Consider the following 20,618-nt stretch of genomic DNA (forward strand, 5'->3'; position numbering starts at 1 on the left):
AATTATATGATTTGAAAGTGAATTGCGTTTCTGTCTATTTTTTTTTGAATGTGCATGTGTTATTCACGTTTTGTGTGCTTTGTTCTGCATTGACTGACAGCATGAATTTGTGAGCTAGTTTATTACCCCTCCCTCCCCTCCCCCACTCCCCTCTTATTCCCTTCCAACTTTATGACCCCTGGTTAATATGCACTGTGTGTGCAACATATAGTATCTAATAGGGGATAACACATACCCACAGGCAATGCTACCACACCAACTACAAACTTTGTAAATCAAGATGAAGATGATGCAGATATGGTTTCCATAGCAACTGCTGATGTAGTACAGACAGGTTATAATCTACCTGAATGTAAAACAGAACAGCTTGATTTGAATAAAATGGTTGCTATAACAACAGATGATAATGATAATCAAGATCCACATGTCAGTCATGTTGTCATGGAAACTGTCAGTGATGATAAAAATGACCTTGGTATCTTTGACGATGATGATGATGATGATGATGATGATGATGATGATGATGATGAGATGGAAGAAATGTTATATCTGAGTGATGGATCAAGACCAATACAAGATGACACAGGTGAGAAATATGTTATTTTTATTTGTTGAAACACTTCATATGCACTATCCATTGTTTTAAAATCATGCTAAATTCTGACAACAGCATTTAACAGATGCCTTCATGCAGAGGCTTTGGCTAAAATATGTCTACTCTCTGATTTGTCAGAATGGCACTACCAGCATAACTTTTGATTTATACAAATAAATATCTGTACTGATAAGAAAATATAATTCTATATTCTCACATTTCAACTAAAGATGATAAATCTTTAAAGTTGCTGAACTGATACACAGATTCCAACATCATGTAGGTTTCACACACTTAAAAGTTGGAGATGAAAGTATAGCAATATCGGCATGACATTTCAAACCATACACATTATTGAAAGCCATAGAGTACTTGAAAATTGTCTTCAGTACCCCAATTTTAATCTCAATACATTATTATACAACTGTACTGTATATTACCTACACTTGAACTTATACAGAGATATTTTGGCAGACACACACACTCACTTGGCTATGATGGCCTCATAATTAAATGTATGGTTGTGCACTAGCTGTAACTGGAGTGTTGTTATTTCAATCAGTCAACTGGTACCAAGAATGCATTTACTGAAATTCTTAAAATGCCAATAATTAAACATTGCACATGGTAAAGGGACCCAAGCTGAGTTTATATACACAAGTATGTTTACCCTACAGGTGGTTCAGTACTGTTCAGGGTGTATGGTGTGATGATAAGTCATTATACCTAACAAAACACTTTCAAACACATAGAACAAAAATGGATAGATGCTTTAATAACTGTCATGTACTAATGTAAGAATCATACATGTGGTTTAATATAGGATAGTTGTGGTGAATGAATGAATGACAACATGGCTGTAATGACAATGCTGTATTTCCAAATGAAAATTTCTCCTCAAGAGTCAAAGAAAGTTTTTTGGAAATTAATTTTTTTTTTAATGTGAGTTTAAGTTTTCAATTGAACCATGAATATTAATTGTCACACTATTGTATGCATGGATGAACATTCAAAATTTCCATTAATCAACTTGATAAGATTCTGTGATAAAGTTTAATATATGTCCTTGCAGTATACCAATGTACATGTTAGTAACATATCAATCTAATTTGTGATAATCAGTTAAAATAAAATATTTATTGAGTACACAGGGATTACTTAGACACACACTGGTTTATAAATGTCAACTAGTCTGTACTTTATGCAGAGTATGTGGCGCCAACCTAGGTCAAATGTCAAGTACTCTGTACCAGTGTCTGCCTGACTGTTCTACTTTGGGGTCATTACAGTTTGTGACTTTAAAGTTAATCGTTTGATTATGTTTAAACTGAGGGAATTAGTCTTAAATTAATCCTTTAGTTTAAATACACCAAATTTGAATAAATACAGTGCTAGGGACAACTATTATTCTAGACACAAATCACAATTATGAGAGCCTTTTTTGTGTCAAGGACGCCCTCAGTGACGATAGACCGTGTTTCTTTTGTTTTTATTCATTTGGCTCTGATTCAACTCTTGAATCATGCAGTAGCATACCAACAACAATACACTTTCTTGCTTAGCAACTGAAATTATTTTTGATGAAAAAGGTTATGATTGTCCCTAACAATTGGATTAGTTTATGTTTCCTTATAAATTTGGGGAAAGAGGTCAAAGATACTGGAATGTGAAAAATATTGTCTGTTGGACCGTTACAAATCTGGGTAGGTGTAAACCAGGTGATTTATGACAGGGTCAAGTGATAAAACATTAGAAACAATACTTGAGTTAAATCCATCGTCCAAATCAATTGTTGACAGTAAATCTATCCTACAGCCCTTAAATTCTATTGTGCCGTAGCAATGTGTGTATGTTGTTAGGGAAACTCAGATAGCAGGGGTTGTGACATGGTCCAGTGTAAAAATATTATGAACACCAACATGAGAATTTAGCGTACAATGTATATTGTGTTTGCAGTATAATTGACAACATGCTATCGTTACCAATGATTAGAGATGGACCTTCAGGTTAGTGTGTGTTTACGGTATTTATTGATTGTGTATTTGACTTTGGGGGTTGCTGCAAGCTGGATTTATGTCATAACCGTGGAGGTTAGTTCAGACCAAAGTGCTGCGCACTGTACATGAACCTTGTCAGATTACTGATCTATGTGACAGGCTTGGCAATTGACAGATGCAAAAAACAACATGTAAACAGTTTTGTCTGGTATTTAGTTTTGAAATTGACTCACTTAGCATTATTCAAATATTTAGATTTTTGACAGTGTGACATTATAGTAGTCAGGATAATAATGAACTTTGTATGTTAGCATTGGTGTAATAAATGGGAATTAATAGTTGGTGAACGGAATTTATGATTCAACTTTACATAAAAAAAATGTCAGTGTAGGCTGGAATATTGTATTTTGTAGAATTATTTGTAGTCAAGAATTGAAAATGTTGTATTCAAGTGAAAAAGAAGATGGTGTTATTTTTGTGGTGATTTTTTTCAAATCAATCCAAAGGCATGAAAATACAGTGTAGTGTCAGAAAGGTGTGATAAAGTTTAATATGACATGCAGAATTCTTCACAGATTCACACAAGGACGTTTACAGATGTTGGCTGAGTCATAGACACTGGAGTCTATAATCATGTCTAAACTTAGGTTACGCCATGTCTACGCATAGGTTACTCCATGTCTTAGTGTACAAGTGTTTTGTATATTAACTACTTGAAGATTTTAGGACTCATTGAGCAGACTTAGGACAGGTGTGTTCAAGTTGTTGATTTGTGTTCACACCATTTCAATACTGTAAATTCACCTATTGTCATCACACAATAGACTTACTCAGTCTGAATAACAACACATTTATATACATGTATCTGTAATGGCTCATTGAATGGTCTCAAAAGGCTAGTTTTAAACTATGAGGGAATGTGAAATGGCCATATTTAATTCAGTTGCTGTTGGCAGACCGTAGTGATACACAAGTGTGAAATGACCACATTCAAATGAATTGCTGTCGGCAGACATCGAGGTAGTGATACATGAGTGTGAAAAGACCATATTTCATTCAATTGCTGTCACCAGCTAGATGTCTGCCTAGAGCAGTAAACCTTACACCAACAATGGACTAATGGTGTCTATGCAGAGCAACGATTAAGACTTCATGTTCAGACCTGAAGTATTCGACAAACCATTCTCTCTGTCTATTCATACATAAAGAGATAACAGCAATATTTGCAGTTTAATAGAGGCCAATGTCAAATTAGGATTAAAACTTTTGTTGTAAAAAAACAGTTGTCTAGCAGAGCTGTACAAAAAGTTACCAAACAAAAAGATGGTCAGTATGGCTCCAATTAATGTAGTTATCCCAAACCAGGAGACCAGGAGGTCATGTTTCTAATGAAAAGAAATTTACTCAACATTTCAATTCAATATTTGGATAATAATGATCTAAACCTGAAAGTAGGTATATGTACACAATGATGTAGTAGCTGCATGTACTAAGAATGGACTGTTTTGTTTTTACAGCACAATACATTAAACTGTTTGAATTTTGTCAACATTAGGATATTGAAATATGTGAACTGTTTACATTTGTTGTATGCAGTCTGTCTAATAAACTGAATGTGAGTTTGAATATGAGTTGATGATAACCAGTAGCACTATTCATCTGTAGTATTAAAAGCTTTGTTGAAATGACTGGCTGGTTTCTTTATGTCTTGACATTTTCCACTATTGGGGTGAACCATTGAGTAAGTGACACTATACTGTGTACAATCATGCCTTGACTCATAGACAGTGAAGGGTCTATGCTTGACCTGAGATCAAAGGAACCTTTCTTTAAATTATATATATATCCAAGGCAGCAGCTTTCCTACCTTAAAATTCTCCAAACAAAATCATTGATTTTCACAAAATTTTTACACATCTCTTATTCATTTTAGAACTAAGTCGTAAAAATAAGGCATATTAAAGTCACTGTGATAAAATACGTGTTCAGATTTTTAGTATTTCTATTCTGAAAGTTGACTTTCTATTGTTGTGGTTCGTGCTGTAATATCTTGTGTAAACAGTTCAATGGTGTAAACCTCTATTCAGCCATAGACCCTAACCTCTGTATTCAGCCAATGAAGTACATCACTGACAGGGGTTATATTATTCTGATAGGGAAAAGACCATCAAGTCTGTACCTGGAAGTCAAATTTTTTAAATATACAGACTGGTAATATTGCAACGAAATATATATCAATGTATGAAAACTGGTATACTATGTGTAGTATGGAACGATGGAGAAGATTGAGTTATTAAACCAAAGCAGAAAATGTTTTCATTGATATGAAATATTGATAATTTGTGGGCTATATCTGTGAATGAAAACTTAATATATGTATTTATATCAGACACCAAACACTTATGTGGAAATTAACATGCAGTAACTGTGGTATGTCATTTGGCGTGATTGAAGCACAGCTGGCCTTATCTAGCTGTAGTAGCAAAGATGAAAATATGTGTGTGACACACATGGTGACAGTAATGTCAGTAGTGACTGAGTTGATCAATGCTATTTTCTGAATTCACAATATAAGAAAAATTATGATATTTGCAAATTACAGCTAACTCTGAAAATATGGCCTGTAAGTGCTACTGTACTAGTACATTAAGACATTATATATGCATGGTTGGTATGTTGTTTACAGTGAAGTAGAATCATTTATCACTTTATAACTGTTTATTGTTGATGAGAACCTTACAGGTAGTCTATTCATTTACAATCAATGATGCTAAAACTAAATGTAAAGTTTGACATAAAATTGTGACAGTAAAACGTTTCTTTTGTAACTAGCAACATTATAGACTGATTTATGTTAGTAGTGTAGTTAACAGTATCAATATGTGCTGAAGACCTACAAATTAAGTCCTTACTGCACATGGTTTCATAACCCTAAGGTTGCATCCTTACTAACTCTTCATTTATAGGATTATACGTCCATCATTTCACCATTTTTGTTTCATACTCTTTGTTATAATGGTAACAACGATAATGCTAATGTGAGAACCTAGGATTGAAAATCTGGCTTTTAAATGACATCCACCAATCAGCATCTTTGTTTCCCACTCTTTCACTGATGACATCCAATCAGCATCTTTGTTTCCCACTCTTACACTGATGACATCCAATCAGCATCTTTGTTTCATAGCATACAGGTGGTTGTTTACAGGTAGCATTATCATACAGTCATACATCAATACACTCTGATTGAGAAATTAGGGAAAATACAATTAAAGTAATAATTTTTATCTGCTGTATTACAGGAGGAAAATTTATTGTTGTAAATTTTTGCCAGAAACAGTAGAAATATCAAAGGCCATATCTTTATATGATTTATATCTTAGATGATAATTTGTGTCAAACTGTGTTTGTTGTAGCTTATGAAAATTACCATATTACATTTATTCCTAGCATGTTATCTTGTTGCCATAACAACCAGTCTGCCATTGTGACATTGGTCAGTTCACTGACTTCAATAATTGATTGTATGTCCATGCCTTTAAATATCGTTAAAATTGTGATTCTACCGACTAACAGTAATTGCCCCACAGACAGAGCATATAAGTGGTATTCATTACCATTTGTGGGTTAGAGTTACACAGTCTGTATGGGATCCTAGTTGAGAATTAATATGCTCTACTCATATTGTGTCCTGGTGAGGTTCATAACATTGAGAGATGAAAGACAGCAAATTGATATTTCCATGTAGTGATTGTACTCTGTGAAATCTGTTTTCAGTTTGACAATATCCAATATGCACACCTGTAGGCATAAGAGATTAGATGTGAAACTAGTTGAAGATTGAAGTTGTGGTTTTGTACTCCTTTATGGCTGAAAATAACAACTTTGACATCATTGAAAACCTGTTTTATTAGTTTTCAGAGTTAAAATCCTAAGCTCAGATTCTTCCCAACTGTTTTGTGGTAAAGTTGGTGCAAAAAAGTGGTAGTTGCATCCCCAGCTTTGCCAGCAATACATTTTACTTGACAAATATAAAACCAACCATAATAAAGTCATGAGAGAATAATATTTGGTCATCTTAGAAAAATGTGCGTGTACATGATGTATAATTCTCTCTCCACAATAAAACATAACATTTGATCACAACTGATACCATTCTAAGTACAGATTAAATTTTTATTTTTTGGCACGTCAGAACTAGATTCAGTTTAATAGTTCACCTGTTGTCAATATTAAAACTAAAAAATCCACTTCATAATAAGCTTTTTAGTCTATATTAGATGCATGTTTGTAGAGTGAACAGAACAGAACAGAAGCTGAGTATGCAAATATTTGGTCAAAGATGTTGTATTTGAAACCCTATCACTATACAAGAGGGGTGACATCACTTGCTGCTCAAGAGGTACTACGACGTCACTTACTGTTCAAATAAATTGTTAAAGGTAGAATTAGGACATTGTAGTGTGACAAGAATGAAAGTAACACAATTATTGTCTGCAGAATGAATTGTTTGACGCATATACTAGTAGAAAGAAAGAACTCAAAGAAAGGGCCACAAGTTATTGTCCCTCCTGTTGATGTAACCTTCACCCCAATCATAATGGTACAGTCCTAGATATTAGGATCTGATGCCTAGTGATATCTCTTTTCATTCAAAGTATGTTGCAGTAACTACTTGTCTACAAATAACAGTATGTCGGTACTAAATACTCCATAATTTATCTTTTGACAAATCACAATGCCGGTGAACTTGCAACGACCGAATGGATATCGGTGGACTATCAGAGGTCAAAACAGTCCATGTAAGTTGTATCATACTTAGTATTTTCAAGTAGTTGTCTTATCATCGGTGTTACATGGTTATCAGCATAAACCTGTACAAGAGATCTAAATCATGATTTCTTGTTTTCAAGTGAATCCCTGTAGATACACGACAGTGCTTTCTAATTCATCAAGAAAGTGAAATTTTTCAGTAAACACAATGTTTTTTTATGTATAAATCCAAACTTCATCATCCAAGGAGAAAAAGGTCATAAATTAATAACGATGTAGTGAAAGTAGATAATAATGATTGTAATAATTACAGTTTATGGATTTGATAAATGTATGCTATTCTCAGTTAAAATGTACTCTGTAAGTGTGGTATTGTTTGGAGTATTACTTGTAGCAAGGTGCCCTATCAGGCTTCTAAACCACTGTAAGATACGTTGTGTTGTTCAGCCCTATCAGACTTCTAAACCACTGTAAGATATGTCATGTTGTTCAGCCATATCAGGCTTCTTCTGAGTGCTGGCTGATAGCATGGTATGAATGTCATATCTTTACAGACTGTAGAAAGACTTGCTTCTGGTAGATTGTTGTGTTTACAAGCTATAAAACAACAACAATACCTGTTTGTATCGTGCAAAAAGAGTTTCACAGAACAGTGCACATTAAATGTCTGCATTGTGACTTTTTGTCATGTTTTTATCAGGTGATAGAAACCACTAGGATTTATCATGGCCATGTACCTATGTGTAAACAAATTTCAACTGAAATATTGTCACATAGATCACAGCCAAATATCGATGAACAATACAACAAAATGTGAGACAAAGCCATTTACTGTCAATTGATAAACTACTGTGGTAAACACTTGAAAAAAAGAGATAGTTGTCGCTTTTATTATTTGTTTACTCAGAGAGAATGTTTGTCTTTTGTGTTTGTTTACTAATGGATAGTAGTTGATTTCGTTGTTTGTTTACTCAACGAGAATTGTTGTTTTCATTATTTGTTTAAACAGTCGACACATAACGACAGACATTAGGGTACTTAACAGTTGAATGAAGAATTAAGTACATTCTATCTTAGCATAGGAACCGTTGTAAATTTAGGAATTCAAATTTCACAAGATTAGTGTTGAATAGAACAGTAATCCCACACATGTACTATAATATTTGTACCAGTTGTTTTTACAATAAACTACTGAGGTGTCTACTGACCAGTGTTATTGTTGAAAACATACTAGTAGTTGAAATCTATCTTAGCTCCCCAGCTATTTTCACCAGAAGTAACTGCCAGTTTTGTTGATATAAATACCCTGGGGTGAGGTCTATGCTTGATCCTAGAAAAATATGTACAACTGAAATGTCTACTGTCACAATTGGTCCTGAAACTTGAGGGGTAACAATATTATACAGCATGGGTTCCATTAGTCTGGATGCCAACTGTGGTTTCTAATCACAGACTGTGAGTGAAGTCGTAACGATACTGTATAGGAACTAGACTAGGGTTCCATACATAACCTTGGTGTGTTTTAGTGTGAAATCAAAATTTATCATCTATTTAAACAACAAAGAAATCGATTATTCCTACTTGTTGTTATTGACACATTAACATAGACTAGAGAATAACAAAGAACCTTGTTGTTATTGACACATTAACATAGACTAGAGAATAACAAAGAACCTTGTTGTTATTGACACATTAACATAGACTACGGAATAACAAAGAACCTTGTTGTTATTGACACATTAACATAGACTAGAGAATAACAAAGAACCTTGTTGTTATTGACACATTAACATAGACTACGGAATAACAAAGAACCTTGTTGTTATTGACACATTAACATAGACTACGGAATAACAAAGAACCTTGTTGTTATTGACACATTAACATAGACTACGGAATAACAAAGAACCTTGTTGTTATTGACACATTAACATAGACTACGGAATAACAAAGAACCTTGTTGTTATTGACACATTAACATAGACTACGGAATAACAAAGAACCTTGTTGTTATTGACACATTAACATAGACTACGGAATAACAAAGAACCTTGTTGTTATTGACATATTACCATAGACTACGGAATAACAAAGAACCTTGTTGTTATTGACACATTAACATAGACTACGGAATAACAAAGAACCTTGTTGTTATTGACACCATAACATAGGCTGGTAAGTAACGTTACAAAGTAGAGAAATGAAATGAAAATATGTATATCTGGTTGTTCACATAGTTCTATGCTGAGAATGATTAAGATATTTTCTGAGGTCACAATGTTTTCAAGTTATACAGATAACAATATGTGATACCAACCATGACTGTAGCTTCCTATTGTTAGTCAGACAATAGCAGTACCAATAATGTGACATGTAGCATTTACAGTATACCATAGTGGTTTTATCAAAACAAGGTTGTACTGTATACCATAGACAGTGGAGTTTTCTCTCCACTGCACTGTTAATGCATGGTTGTGCATTTTCTGAGAAAATACCAGATCTTGGCACTTCTAAATCTCAGCTAAAAATACTTTGTATGCCAATCACTTCTAGACAATTTACACGAGAGACTATCACTGTAGCCAATGTTTTTTTCTTCTACAGAAATTTAGTACACTAGAGGAGAATTTTGGTCAAAGTTATAGTGTTGTGTATATTGGCTAACGACATGAAGGGGAAACAACATATTCATAGATATAAATCATGTAGAACTAAAATGTATATGTCTTTGGGAGGTAACTTTACAGAACTTGTAACTGTAATATTCTTCAGACTGAAGCATGCTTATAACCATAACTTGATATTGTATTGGTATTACATGCAAGAAATGTTGTGAGTTCAGTTACAGATGAGAACATTGATAAAATAACTGGGTAGGAAGTAAGCATTAATACTGTCCATTGCCATAACCACATACAGAAACATATCAGAGATTTATTCCTTTGAAAGGATGTTCATTTCAGAAACATAACATTTCAGGATTTTAATAACCCTCAGATTTATTGGTCTAATAACGCTGATTGTAGTTACTATGACAACCAGATCTGGGATTAACCATCCTTTACTTGTTAACATTGTAAAGTGAATAGATTTTTTTTTAATTAGTTGCTAGGCAACCAGTGTATGACATCATATAGCTAAATGTCAACTATATATTTTTACACTTTATTCAATAACTTTATATTTTATTTAACTTTGCAAAGTTTTTTTGGTTGTAAACATTAAGAAGATGGCCATGTAATAATTAGTGTAATTTTGGCTAATTTGCAAACAGGAATGTTTGAAATAGGATAACACAGGAAATCATTATATGCAAACAATCCTGAGATAAAGTAGCCATCATGGCATTTCTGTGTTCAGTTATATTCAACAAGATGCTATTTCTAAGCCCTGATAAGTCTTTTTAAAAGTGGATGGTTTGGGGCGTAAGGTCAATTGAGGTCAAACCTATTTATAGTATTCATTTCACCCATTTCAAGTAATTAAATATGTCATACAGACATTTACAAGCTGCAAAAAATCATTATTTTTCATATATTTTTACAAAAACTATATTGATTAGCTTAAACTGTACACTTGAGTTTCAATTGCAATCAATTTTTCATATAATTCTTTGATAAACCACGGCATATTATTTTCATTTTGTCCAGTTTTTATCTTTTCCTATCCAAAGGAGAAATAGTGAACATTTATAGCAATTGACTCACAGCAAAGGATCTTATGTCAATATTATAGTTTAAATGAAATTAACATGGCTGATGACAGGCTTTTTGTTGCTAGGTAACCAGTGTTAGTATGTTGTCATGGTTACAGTTAATCAGATTTTATCTTGAATGTCAGCAAGTGTTTAGTAGAAATTCATTTATAACAGGCAGCTGTGTTTAATGTGTCCACACACTTTAATATTAATCTCACACTGAGTACAATATAAGTTTGTCTGAATTGAAAATAAAGTAACTGTCAAACCTACACTTCCACTTAGTGATTAACTTTGAATACTGTAAATAGGTCAATTTATATATGTTATGCAAAGCAATACATAGATACGTATAATTTCATTTGATCTGTTATTATCCCGATCTGTTTCTTTTCTTTTACATTTAATATACACACAAATATACAACTACGTACATAGCATTAAAACGGAATGCCACTTGGGGAAATAAAGGTATTTTCATACACTGGGTTCTTGGAGAGTCATGAGATTTTACATCACATAGACTGTGCACAATTGCTAAAAAATGCTAAATTTAACCTCATCTTCATTGTACTTATAGCGATCCACTGTTGCATCATGGGACTTACATATGTATTGGATGAACAATGAATATTAATGACTTTTAATTGATTATCATCAGGTAACGTTTCATGAATATTCACTGTTCATCTAATACATATGTAAGTCCCATGATGCAACAGTGGATCGCTATAAACACAGCGGAGGTGAAACACAATTTTAAGTTTGATGTTTTTTGGAATCCAAATCATGAAATGACTGTCCATAACCCAAAGTTTATGAAAATTCCTTGTGATGTTTCCCTTTAATTGTTATGATTCTAAGGCGTAAAAAAAAATTGTGTGGTTACGATTGGAATTACAAGTGTGTGATGATATCAGACTAGGGCAAATATCACACTTTCATTCATGTTAATAAACACAAGTTTGATTCAATTCTACTTAATATACTTTTATATATTGATCAATTTTCTTGTTATTTCTTGCAAATTTATAATTGTCGTGGTGTTTTACAGGTTCTACAAATTCCAGTCGTTGTTCATCTCCACGAAGTACACTTAGTGAACGCTTTACTACATCAACAACTGCCAACACACAACGTAACACTCCACCAGCATCCAGACTTTATTTACAATATTCCCCAATACATGTACCTATCAAACCAGCACTACGTTCCACACCAAATTCACAACCCACCAGTGCGGCCATCAAACCTATCCGTCCAGCTACAGCCCATCCAACCATCCATCCTAATCCAAGTGACCAGAAAGTAGTCCGTCCAAGCTCAGCTCACAAGCCTCTCCGTCCGGTGTCAGCCAGTCCCCAATCAGGCCACAAATCACTCCGTCCAGTGTCAGCTGGTCCCAATTCAGACCACAAATCACTCCGTCCAGTGTCAGCTAGTGCATCTATAGGAAGGCGATCTGCTATCAGCAAGAATCAAAGTTTGGCTAACGCTTCACCATCAAGTAGCAGGGCTTCGTCTGCTTCATCACAGAGGACACCACAATGGAAGGGTAGACCACTACCAATGTATGGTGCACCAAGGGATAAGGTACGTATTCTGATTTAAAGGTGATTCAAAACTACCAAAATAACCAAAAACACAAAATAAGTGATGGTAATAAAGAAATTGTATAATGCATCAATCTATGTAAAAGCAAATCTCTAGATATAGAAGTGGAGAAAAGGATCAAAAGAGAAATACGATACAGAAAAAGAAATAGGATTAATTGAAAATCTAAAAGTTGGCTACAAACTTTATTATATATGTAATACTTTTCATACTTTATATTGTTTAGTGTTTGTGAGATTCCGTCTTTGGTTGTTAAAACAGTATTGTACAGATAGCGATAATGTGTTGTCTGTATAAACCAGACAATAATTTGTTTTTGTTTATTTTGATTTTATTTTGATTCAGGATAAAGAAACAGAACTATGCCAACGTCAGAAAGAAGCCAAAGCCAGAGTAAACATTCAGAAGATATTCCGGCATGAAGTTTCCGGGCAATGTCTTGATGAGCTAGAAAGAACGGAAAGGGAAAAGAAAGAGGAAATGAAACAAGCTGCCATTATCATGCAAAGGTAAATACAGTCACTGACGGGTGTGTTTTGTTGGATATGACCATAAATGAATCACATCAGGGTCAAAGTGGGTTCACTCCACGGTCACCTTGGGTTTACTCCAGGGTCAACTTGGGTTTACTCCAGGATCAACTTGGGTTCACATCAGAGTCAACTTAGGTTCACACCAGGGTCAACTTGGGTTCACACCATGCACCAGGGTCACACCTTGTATTTGATTCATTCCAAGGTCACCTTTGGTCCATTCCAGAGTCACCTTAGATTAATTGACACCAGCATCTATGTACAACCATGTGGTATCTTTTTTATTAGAATGTATTGTCTTTGCTTAAAGTCCTTAAATAAATTGTGATGTTACTTTGTCTCCAAGAAATGACAACTTTGATATGATTGATTGATGTGTATCTATACAGGTCATATAGAAGACACCTTGCGAGAAGACGTGCCATCAAACACAGACAGGATTTCAGTACTAAGATATGGCAGAGAGATTATATATCAGTGAAAGCACAGAAAGAAAGAGAAAGACAAGAAAAGATGGAAGAAGCTTTAAAACAGTAAGTGTGTGTGTGCTTGCATTCGAAAGAAATTACCGGGGGGGGGGGGGGGGGGGGATACCTGTCACTTGACAAGTTTTGACCTGAGAGATTACCAGTAACATTACAACATCACTAGTGCTAAGTTGGCAAAGACTTTGGTATAAGCTTGCGTGTAATTTTTGATTTGGAAATGCTGTAAACCTGGAAACTTTTGCCAAAGACTAATTTTCACTTATTTTGCTGAAAAGCAAACACATGATATATAAAATGCATTCTTGTACATGAACACAATGTACCAGTCTGGTAATTAGTAAAAATGAGTAGTGACTAAAATGCCTTCTTGTACATGAACACAATGTACCAGTCTGGTAATTAGTAAAAATAAGTAGTGACTAAAATGCCTTCTTGTACATGAACACAATGTACCAGTCTGGTAATTAGTAAAAATAAGTAGTGACTAAAATGCCTTCTTGTACATGAACACAATGTACCAGTCTGGTAATTAGTAACAAATTAGTAGTGACTAAAATGCCTTCTTTATACATGAACACAATGTACCAGTCTGGTAATTAGTAAAAATTAGTCTTTGAGGACTAGCTGAAGACTGAAAAATTGCAAAATTTTCCATTAGTGAAAATATCTATGTTTGCAGTATTCCATGTACATAAGGGGATGTCATATTTCCTGTGATAATGTCATATTTATTCATTGGTTACTTTTTCAGACAAGCATTGCTGAACAAGAAAGCTGTGATGAGGTTAAATAGAATTGGTCCACATGTTGATATTTGGGAGTAAGTATGAACCTTGCATTTGTATTACTGGTACCTTAACAAGTAATTTGCTCAGAGTTTAGTCGGGTAGTTAAATTGTAGATTACCACATTGCATCATGGGTACAATGCCAACAACTCCTAATCAAATATTCCTGCAATTCTCATTTAGGTAGATTTGCTCAAAACTTTGGGATTTTTTCAGTTTGTGTTATTTTGTGTTTAATGATAACCAGGCTGAGTGATTGTGAAACAGTGCAGTGAGAAAGTAGTAGTAACTGGAAATTATTTTTTAAAAGTTGAGGACATTTTTCTTTACAAAACTAAAAGTGACTAACAAACTCAAATATTTAAAGATTATGAAACTAATAAAAAAATCTCCCAAGGGACTGTGCCAGTCTATCATTTAGTGTACTCAGACAAAATATTCAAAGGCTGTTTCTTGCCTAAACAGGCACCCCAAATTAACATCCATGACTAGGATTTGTTGGTCCTTGAGGGCGCTATACAGTGATATCTCAAGGTCATGACCCAAGACTAAACACTTACCATACCTAGGGAATTTTATGATGGAAATTTGGACCTATGTTTACGGATATTTTTAGGGAAAAGTTACCCATTTGGGCATCACATCTCATGATCCCTGTTTACTTCCCTATGGGAGTACTGGAAAAATTTACTTATTATGATTTTACTATATATGATAAGTCTATTGCATAAAATACATTGTTTTGGGTACTTGTTAGAAAAGTGACCAATACCCACATTTGAGTTACATCTCCAAACAGTCAGATATGTTGAGAAACTACTATAGAAATATATGATTGACTACACAGTAAAGTTATCATGAAAGATACTATCTGGTTGGTTTTAGATTATTTCATTGTGAAGAAAGAAAAATTACTAAAGCCATGATGAAGAGAGCCACACTTACCATCCAAAAGTAAGTTGCTTTTGTTTTGTTTTGTTTTGCAATAGTTACCATAACAACCAGCTGTTGTGAATAATCACCATGGTAACATCCATGTCTTTGAATAACTACTATAGTAACAACCAAATTCTGGATTGTTTCCATAACAATAACTGACTCGCTGAAGAGTTACCATAGTAACAAAAATAGAAATGACATATCACAGACAAATAACATGATATCTTTATTGTTAGATTCTGCAGAGGATGGATATTTAGGAGAATGTTCCGTCAAGTCAAAGAAAAGGTAAGAAAGTTTTGAAAGTGTTTGTCATTTGATAAAAAATTATCGAGATGAATGTAATACTTAATGAAATACAAATTGTAACTTGTCATCTTAACAAAGCCATAATTGGATTTCACTTGGAAATGACCAGTCATGTTGGTATACAGAAATAGTTAGGATTTAGGTTTAAAGTTACTACATAGGACATTTCTGAACAGAAACAGATTACGTATTTCATTCCATGTTCATTCACAGAGGGGAGGTGTCAGCTAGGGTGGAGGTGAGGGGAGGTGTCAGCTAGGGCAGATGCAAGGGGAGGTGTCAGCTAGGGTGGAAGTGAGGGGAGGTGTCAGCTAGGATGGAGGTGAGGGGAGGTGTCAGCTAGGTTGGAGGTGAGGGGTGGTGTCAGCTAGGGTGGAGGTGAGGGGAGGTGTCAGCTAGGGTGGAGGTGAGGGGAGGTGTCAGCTAGGGTGGAGGTGAGGGGAGGTGTCAGCTAGGGTGGAGGTGAGGGGAGGTGTCAGCTAGGGTGGAGGTGAGGGGAGGTGTCAGCTAGGGTGGAGGTGAGGGGAGGTGTCAGCTAGGGTGGAGGTGAGGGGAGGTGTCAGCTAGGGAGGAGGTGAGGGGAGGTGTCAGCTAGGGTGGAGGTGGGGATGTCAGCTAGGGTGGAGGTGAGGGGAGGTGTCAGTTAGGGTGGAGGTGAGGGGAGGTGTCGGCTAGGGTGGAGGTGAGGGGAGATGTCAGCTAGGGTGAAAAGAAGAAATGAAAAGAGAAAGGGAGACTTAGCAAGCCCAAAATGAAGTTAATGTGTTTGCTGGAAATTAAGGGATGTTGGTTTTGTAAATATCTTATACTTAGATTTGTAGACTAATTCCTGATGTCTGTTGATACAGGCTTTACAGCATGCACCCTCATTGAAAGAATTCATTGATTTATACCATCGGATGTTGAAAAGAATAATGGTACGACATAAAAAGAGAAATCCTACGATAACTTTGGATTTATATGAAATGGCGGAATTTATGGATAGAAAAAGAAGTAAGTCATCAAGCAATCTTTAGAAATGAATGTGAATAATTTTGTTCCATTGTCAAGAAAAAAGTATTGATTTTTTACTCAACAACATCATCATTATCACCATCAATCTTATTGAATGTTCTGATTTGTGTGTATGTATTGAAGTATAAAAAACACAGGGCATATGAATACCAGTAAACTTGGTGGAGATGTTACTTTTTGAGTCTGGTTATATTTAAAAAAGCAGAGCAAATTTATGATCACAAAAAAAGTTTGCCTGGTAGAGTATATACTACATGCATTGTTGTGTATCATGTCTCGTGTTTATACTTTCATCACAGTGTACGAGAGTAAATTTGACCAACTTGCCTACCCTGGTGATGATCTGGAGAAACATGAATTGGGAGCATACTTCAGAGAATGTGGTCTTTTCCCAGCTGAGAGAGAATATCTGGACTACCTAAGAATGGTCATCAAAAGTAAGAGCGGGTTATTTTTATTTATTGTTTGCTGTTATTGAACTTTATCCATGAGTTCAGTTTGTATAAACATGCAGCTTGATTTGAAAGGAGTAATTCCTTTATTATTAGTCAATACTTTGATTGATATATTTCATCCATACTTGAAGAGCGTCTCTAGATTAAAAGGCAAGTGATGCAATTCTCAATAGAGTTCTCGGTAAAGGAAAATTAAGCTGTACTCATTTGCAGGTATGATATATTTCTGAAGTGAACACAATTGAGTGAGTGTTTTGTGTAAATATGACTAAACAGACCAGGATGTTTCCAATAACACTGACCTTTTGATTACTTTAACAACAGGAACGGAAAAATTTGTTTTTAGATTATGTGTGGTCTTATCTCTAAATGTTTTTCTTTAGAAAACCCAGATAAACCTGGAATGCGGTTCAAGAGAGATGATGTGATAGAGGCAACATTCACAATCTATATACCAAAGGCAACCAAAATAAAGATGGAAGACTTCCGGAAATCTACCTGGATGAATCCATTAGTGGATGGAATGGAAGCCAAGAAATATATGTGTAAGTATAACAACCTGAGAGACATTTAGTAAACAATGTTCTCATAGCGTCATTCAGTCATCAGGATGATTTATGTAGCACCCTCAGTGGCAGAATTTGTAGTTCTTTTGTTTTCAACTTTATTACCGGTATTAACTTATCAGTGTAACATGTGTGAGCTCCAGAAGCCAGTAAACACATACACATACGTTTTTCCATTTTTTAACACTACACTGAATATTTTCAATAACATGTATAGTATATTTCCACTTACTGTTTCATATCTTGTACAGACTCTAAACATTATCAACATTGCTGATTCTGTTTACAACAAACTTGATTGTTTAGTGTTGATGTTAGTCTTAAAATATGTTTATTTTTATTTGGTTTTGTTGTTCACAGTGAGTGATGAAGTACAGGAAGCCACATTGGCCAAAGCAGCTGAAGTTGTTTGCAGCTCCATCAAGCTTAGAAAAGAGAGGGCAGAGGCTGAGAGGGCAGAGGCTGAAGCCAAAAGGTTGAAGGAAGAACAGAATTTGACTGCGACAGGTCCACATGGGGACAGGTAGCAGAAACTATTAGACACCACAGGGGAATAAGTAGCAGACACTCTCACACACACCACAGGGGGACAGGTAGCAGAAACTATTAAACACCACAGGGGGATAGGTAGCAGACATTGTCACACACCACAGGGGGATAGGTAGCAAACACTGTCACACACCACAGGGGGATAGGTAGCAGACACTTTCAAACACCACAGGGAGATAGGTAGTAGACAATGTCAGACACCACAGGGGGATAGGTAGTAGACACTGTCAGACACCACAGGGGGATAGGTAGTAGACACTGTCAGACACCACAGGGGGATAGGTAGTAGACACTGCTTGACACCACAACAAGTGATATGTAGTAGACACTGTGACACACCACAGGCACCACTGGGTGCTAGGTAGTAGACAATGTTAGATACCACAGGGGGATATGCAGCGGACACCACAGAGTGCTAGGTAGCAGACATTGTCCAACACCACAGAGTGCTAGGTAGCAGACATTGTCCAACACCACAGAGTGCTAGGTAGCAGACATTGTCCAACATCACAGAGTGCTAGGTAGCAGACATTGTCCAACATCACAGAGTGCTAGGTAGCAGACATTGTCCAACATCACAGAGTGCTAGGTAGCAGACATTGTCCAACATCACAGAGTGCTAGGTAGCAGACATTGTCCAACATCACAGGGGCATATGTAGCAGACAGCATTAGACACCACAGAGGATAGGTAGCCTTCACTGTCACACACACCACAGGGGATATGTAGTAGACTATAGTGAAGAAAACTCTGATTTAATATATTACAACTGATGCCAAACATTAAATGTTGCCAGAATTTTACTGTTGATGTTACATGTGGGAAATTACTCATGAATGACTGACATTTTACTTAGATTTTAAATTGAATTAAAATGTCTTTTTATTTATTGTCAATTTCACTCTCTAAGGTTTAGATGTTGATATTTATAACAACGTCTCATTTTTAAAAAGACAAAACTAGCCAGGAGAGTATTTCCTAAGAGTTCATTTAAATATACAATATTAGGCTCCATCAATTCAGTCCTTTGTTCGCCGTCCTTAAATTTCCCCAAAATCCATCAGGCAGACAGGCAAAAAAACAAACACAGAAAAAACACAATGCTAGTACGTCATGTAAAATTAACTTTTCTCGTGATTCATTTTCTGTGTGTACCTAAATTTACTATACTGGTGAAATATAAATGTCAAAACCCAAAGTTTGATTTTCTTAAACTCCTATTTAGATATATGTGTAGGTATTCTGAAAAAATTTGAATGGTCTTTCCATTTACAATAGTATGAAATACAGCCTTGCACGGAAATTCTGAGCAAAATGAAATGTGTTCCTCTTTTCTAAATCTACTGAGAAACCTACCTGCACACGGACAGCAAACAAAGAACATTGATGGCACCTTATAGTGTTGTACTACTTCCAAGCCTAAACATCGACAGGTTTTTTTAGTGGTTTTGTATAAAATAGTTGCCAAGGTATATATTAGATGTGAAAGATGTTAAAGCAAATCTGTACAATGCAACAACATATTACTGTAGGATTATAAAGACTACATTTGACATTTCAGAAGTTGGTAAATATATATCATAAATAACTGACTCTTACAATATGGCAGTTTAGCATCGCTAAAGAAATTATAATGTAAATAAAAGATATGATTATTGTACATTAAATGTTTTAAATATTTAAAATATTTTATAGCCAGATGCTTTGTTATAAACTTGAATATTTCTTATTATGTGCAATATTTGTGATGAAGAGTACGCATAAAAATCAAATATGTAGGAGTGTGCTAATGTACACCAAAGAGCTGACAAGTTGGTATTTGCCACTCACCAATATTTGTGATGAAGAGTACGCATAAAAATCAAATATGTAGGAGTGTGCTAATGTACACCAAAGAGCTGACAAGTTGGTATTTGCCACTCACCAATATTTGTGATGAAGAGTACGCATAAAAATCAAATATGTAGGAGTGTGCTAATGTACACCAAAGAGCTGACAAGTTGGTATTTGCCACTCACCAATATTTTATCATTGAGTTAGAGGGCTCAGCTTGGGGAAATCTGAGCAACATAAGGGAGCCAGAACTGCAAATGAACATATATAAAACATGTATGTAATGATGTATTTGAGGGAATGTAATGTATTTTTTGCATTCTAAATTTCCAGTATGTGAAGTAAATTGTATTAGTAACTTGACTATATGTATAGTTACGGTGAGAGAAAACATTTTTGGTATTTTTATAAGCATGTATTGTAACTTTGTGAATTAGATAGTGACTGGTTGAAATTTGAAATAGACACA

General features: G+C 35.0%; 1 protein-coding gene across 1 annotated transcript; it reads left to right on the forward strand.

Annotated features, from left to right (window-relative positions):
- The first annotated feature begins 7,330 nt into the window (after nucleotides 1–7,330).
- On the forward strand, nucleotides 7,331–19,874 carry LOC144439404 (uncharacterized). The gene is made up of 11 exons (XM_078128690.1): nucleotides 7,331–7,394; nucleotides 12,117–12,655; nucleotides 13,022–13,185; nucleotides 13,599–13,742; nucleotides 14,449–14,517; nucleotides 15,370–15,438; nucleotides 15,660–15,711; nucleotides 16,581–16,725; nucleotides 17,046–17,183; nucleotides 17,585–17,746; nucleotides 18,128–19,874. The coding sequence occupies exons 1-11, from the start codon at nucleotides 7,331–7,333 to the stop codon at nucleotides 18,292–18,294; spliced, it is 1,713 nt and encodes a 570-aa protein (XP_077984816.1). The 3' UTR covers nucleotides 18,295–19,874.
- The last annotated feature ends 744 nt before the right edge of the window (nucleotides 19,875–20,618 follow it).

Source organism: Glandiceps talaboti, chromosome 8, assembly GCF_964340395.1.
Source record: "Glandiceps talaboti chromosome 8, keGlaTala1.1, whole genome shotgun sequence".
Lineage (NCBI taxonomy): Eukaryota > Metazoa > Hemichordata > Enteropneusta > Spengelidae > Glandiceps > Glandiceps talaboti.

Excerpts from the sequence above, each read along its gene's own strand:
- LOC144439404 (XM_078128690.1), top strand. The coding sequence starts at position 7,331 with ATGCCGGTGAACTTGCAACGACCGAATGGATATCGGTGGACTATCAGA. Across the intron at positions 7,395-12,116 it reads CAGAGGTCAAAACAGTCCAT|GTTCTACAAATTCCAGTCGT; the intron begins GTAAGTTGTATC and ends GGTGTTTTACAG. Across the intron at positions 13,186-13,598 it reads GCTGCCATTATCATGCAAAG|GTCATATAGAAGACACCTTG; the intron begins GTAAATACAGTC and ends GTATCTATACAG.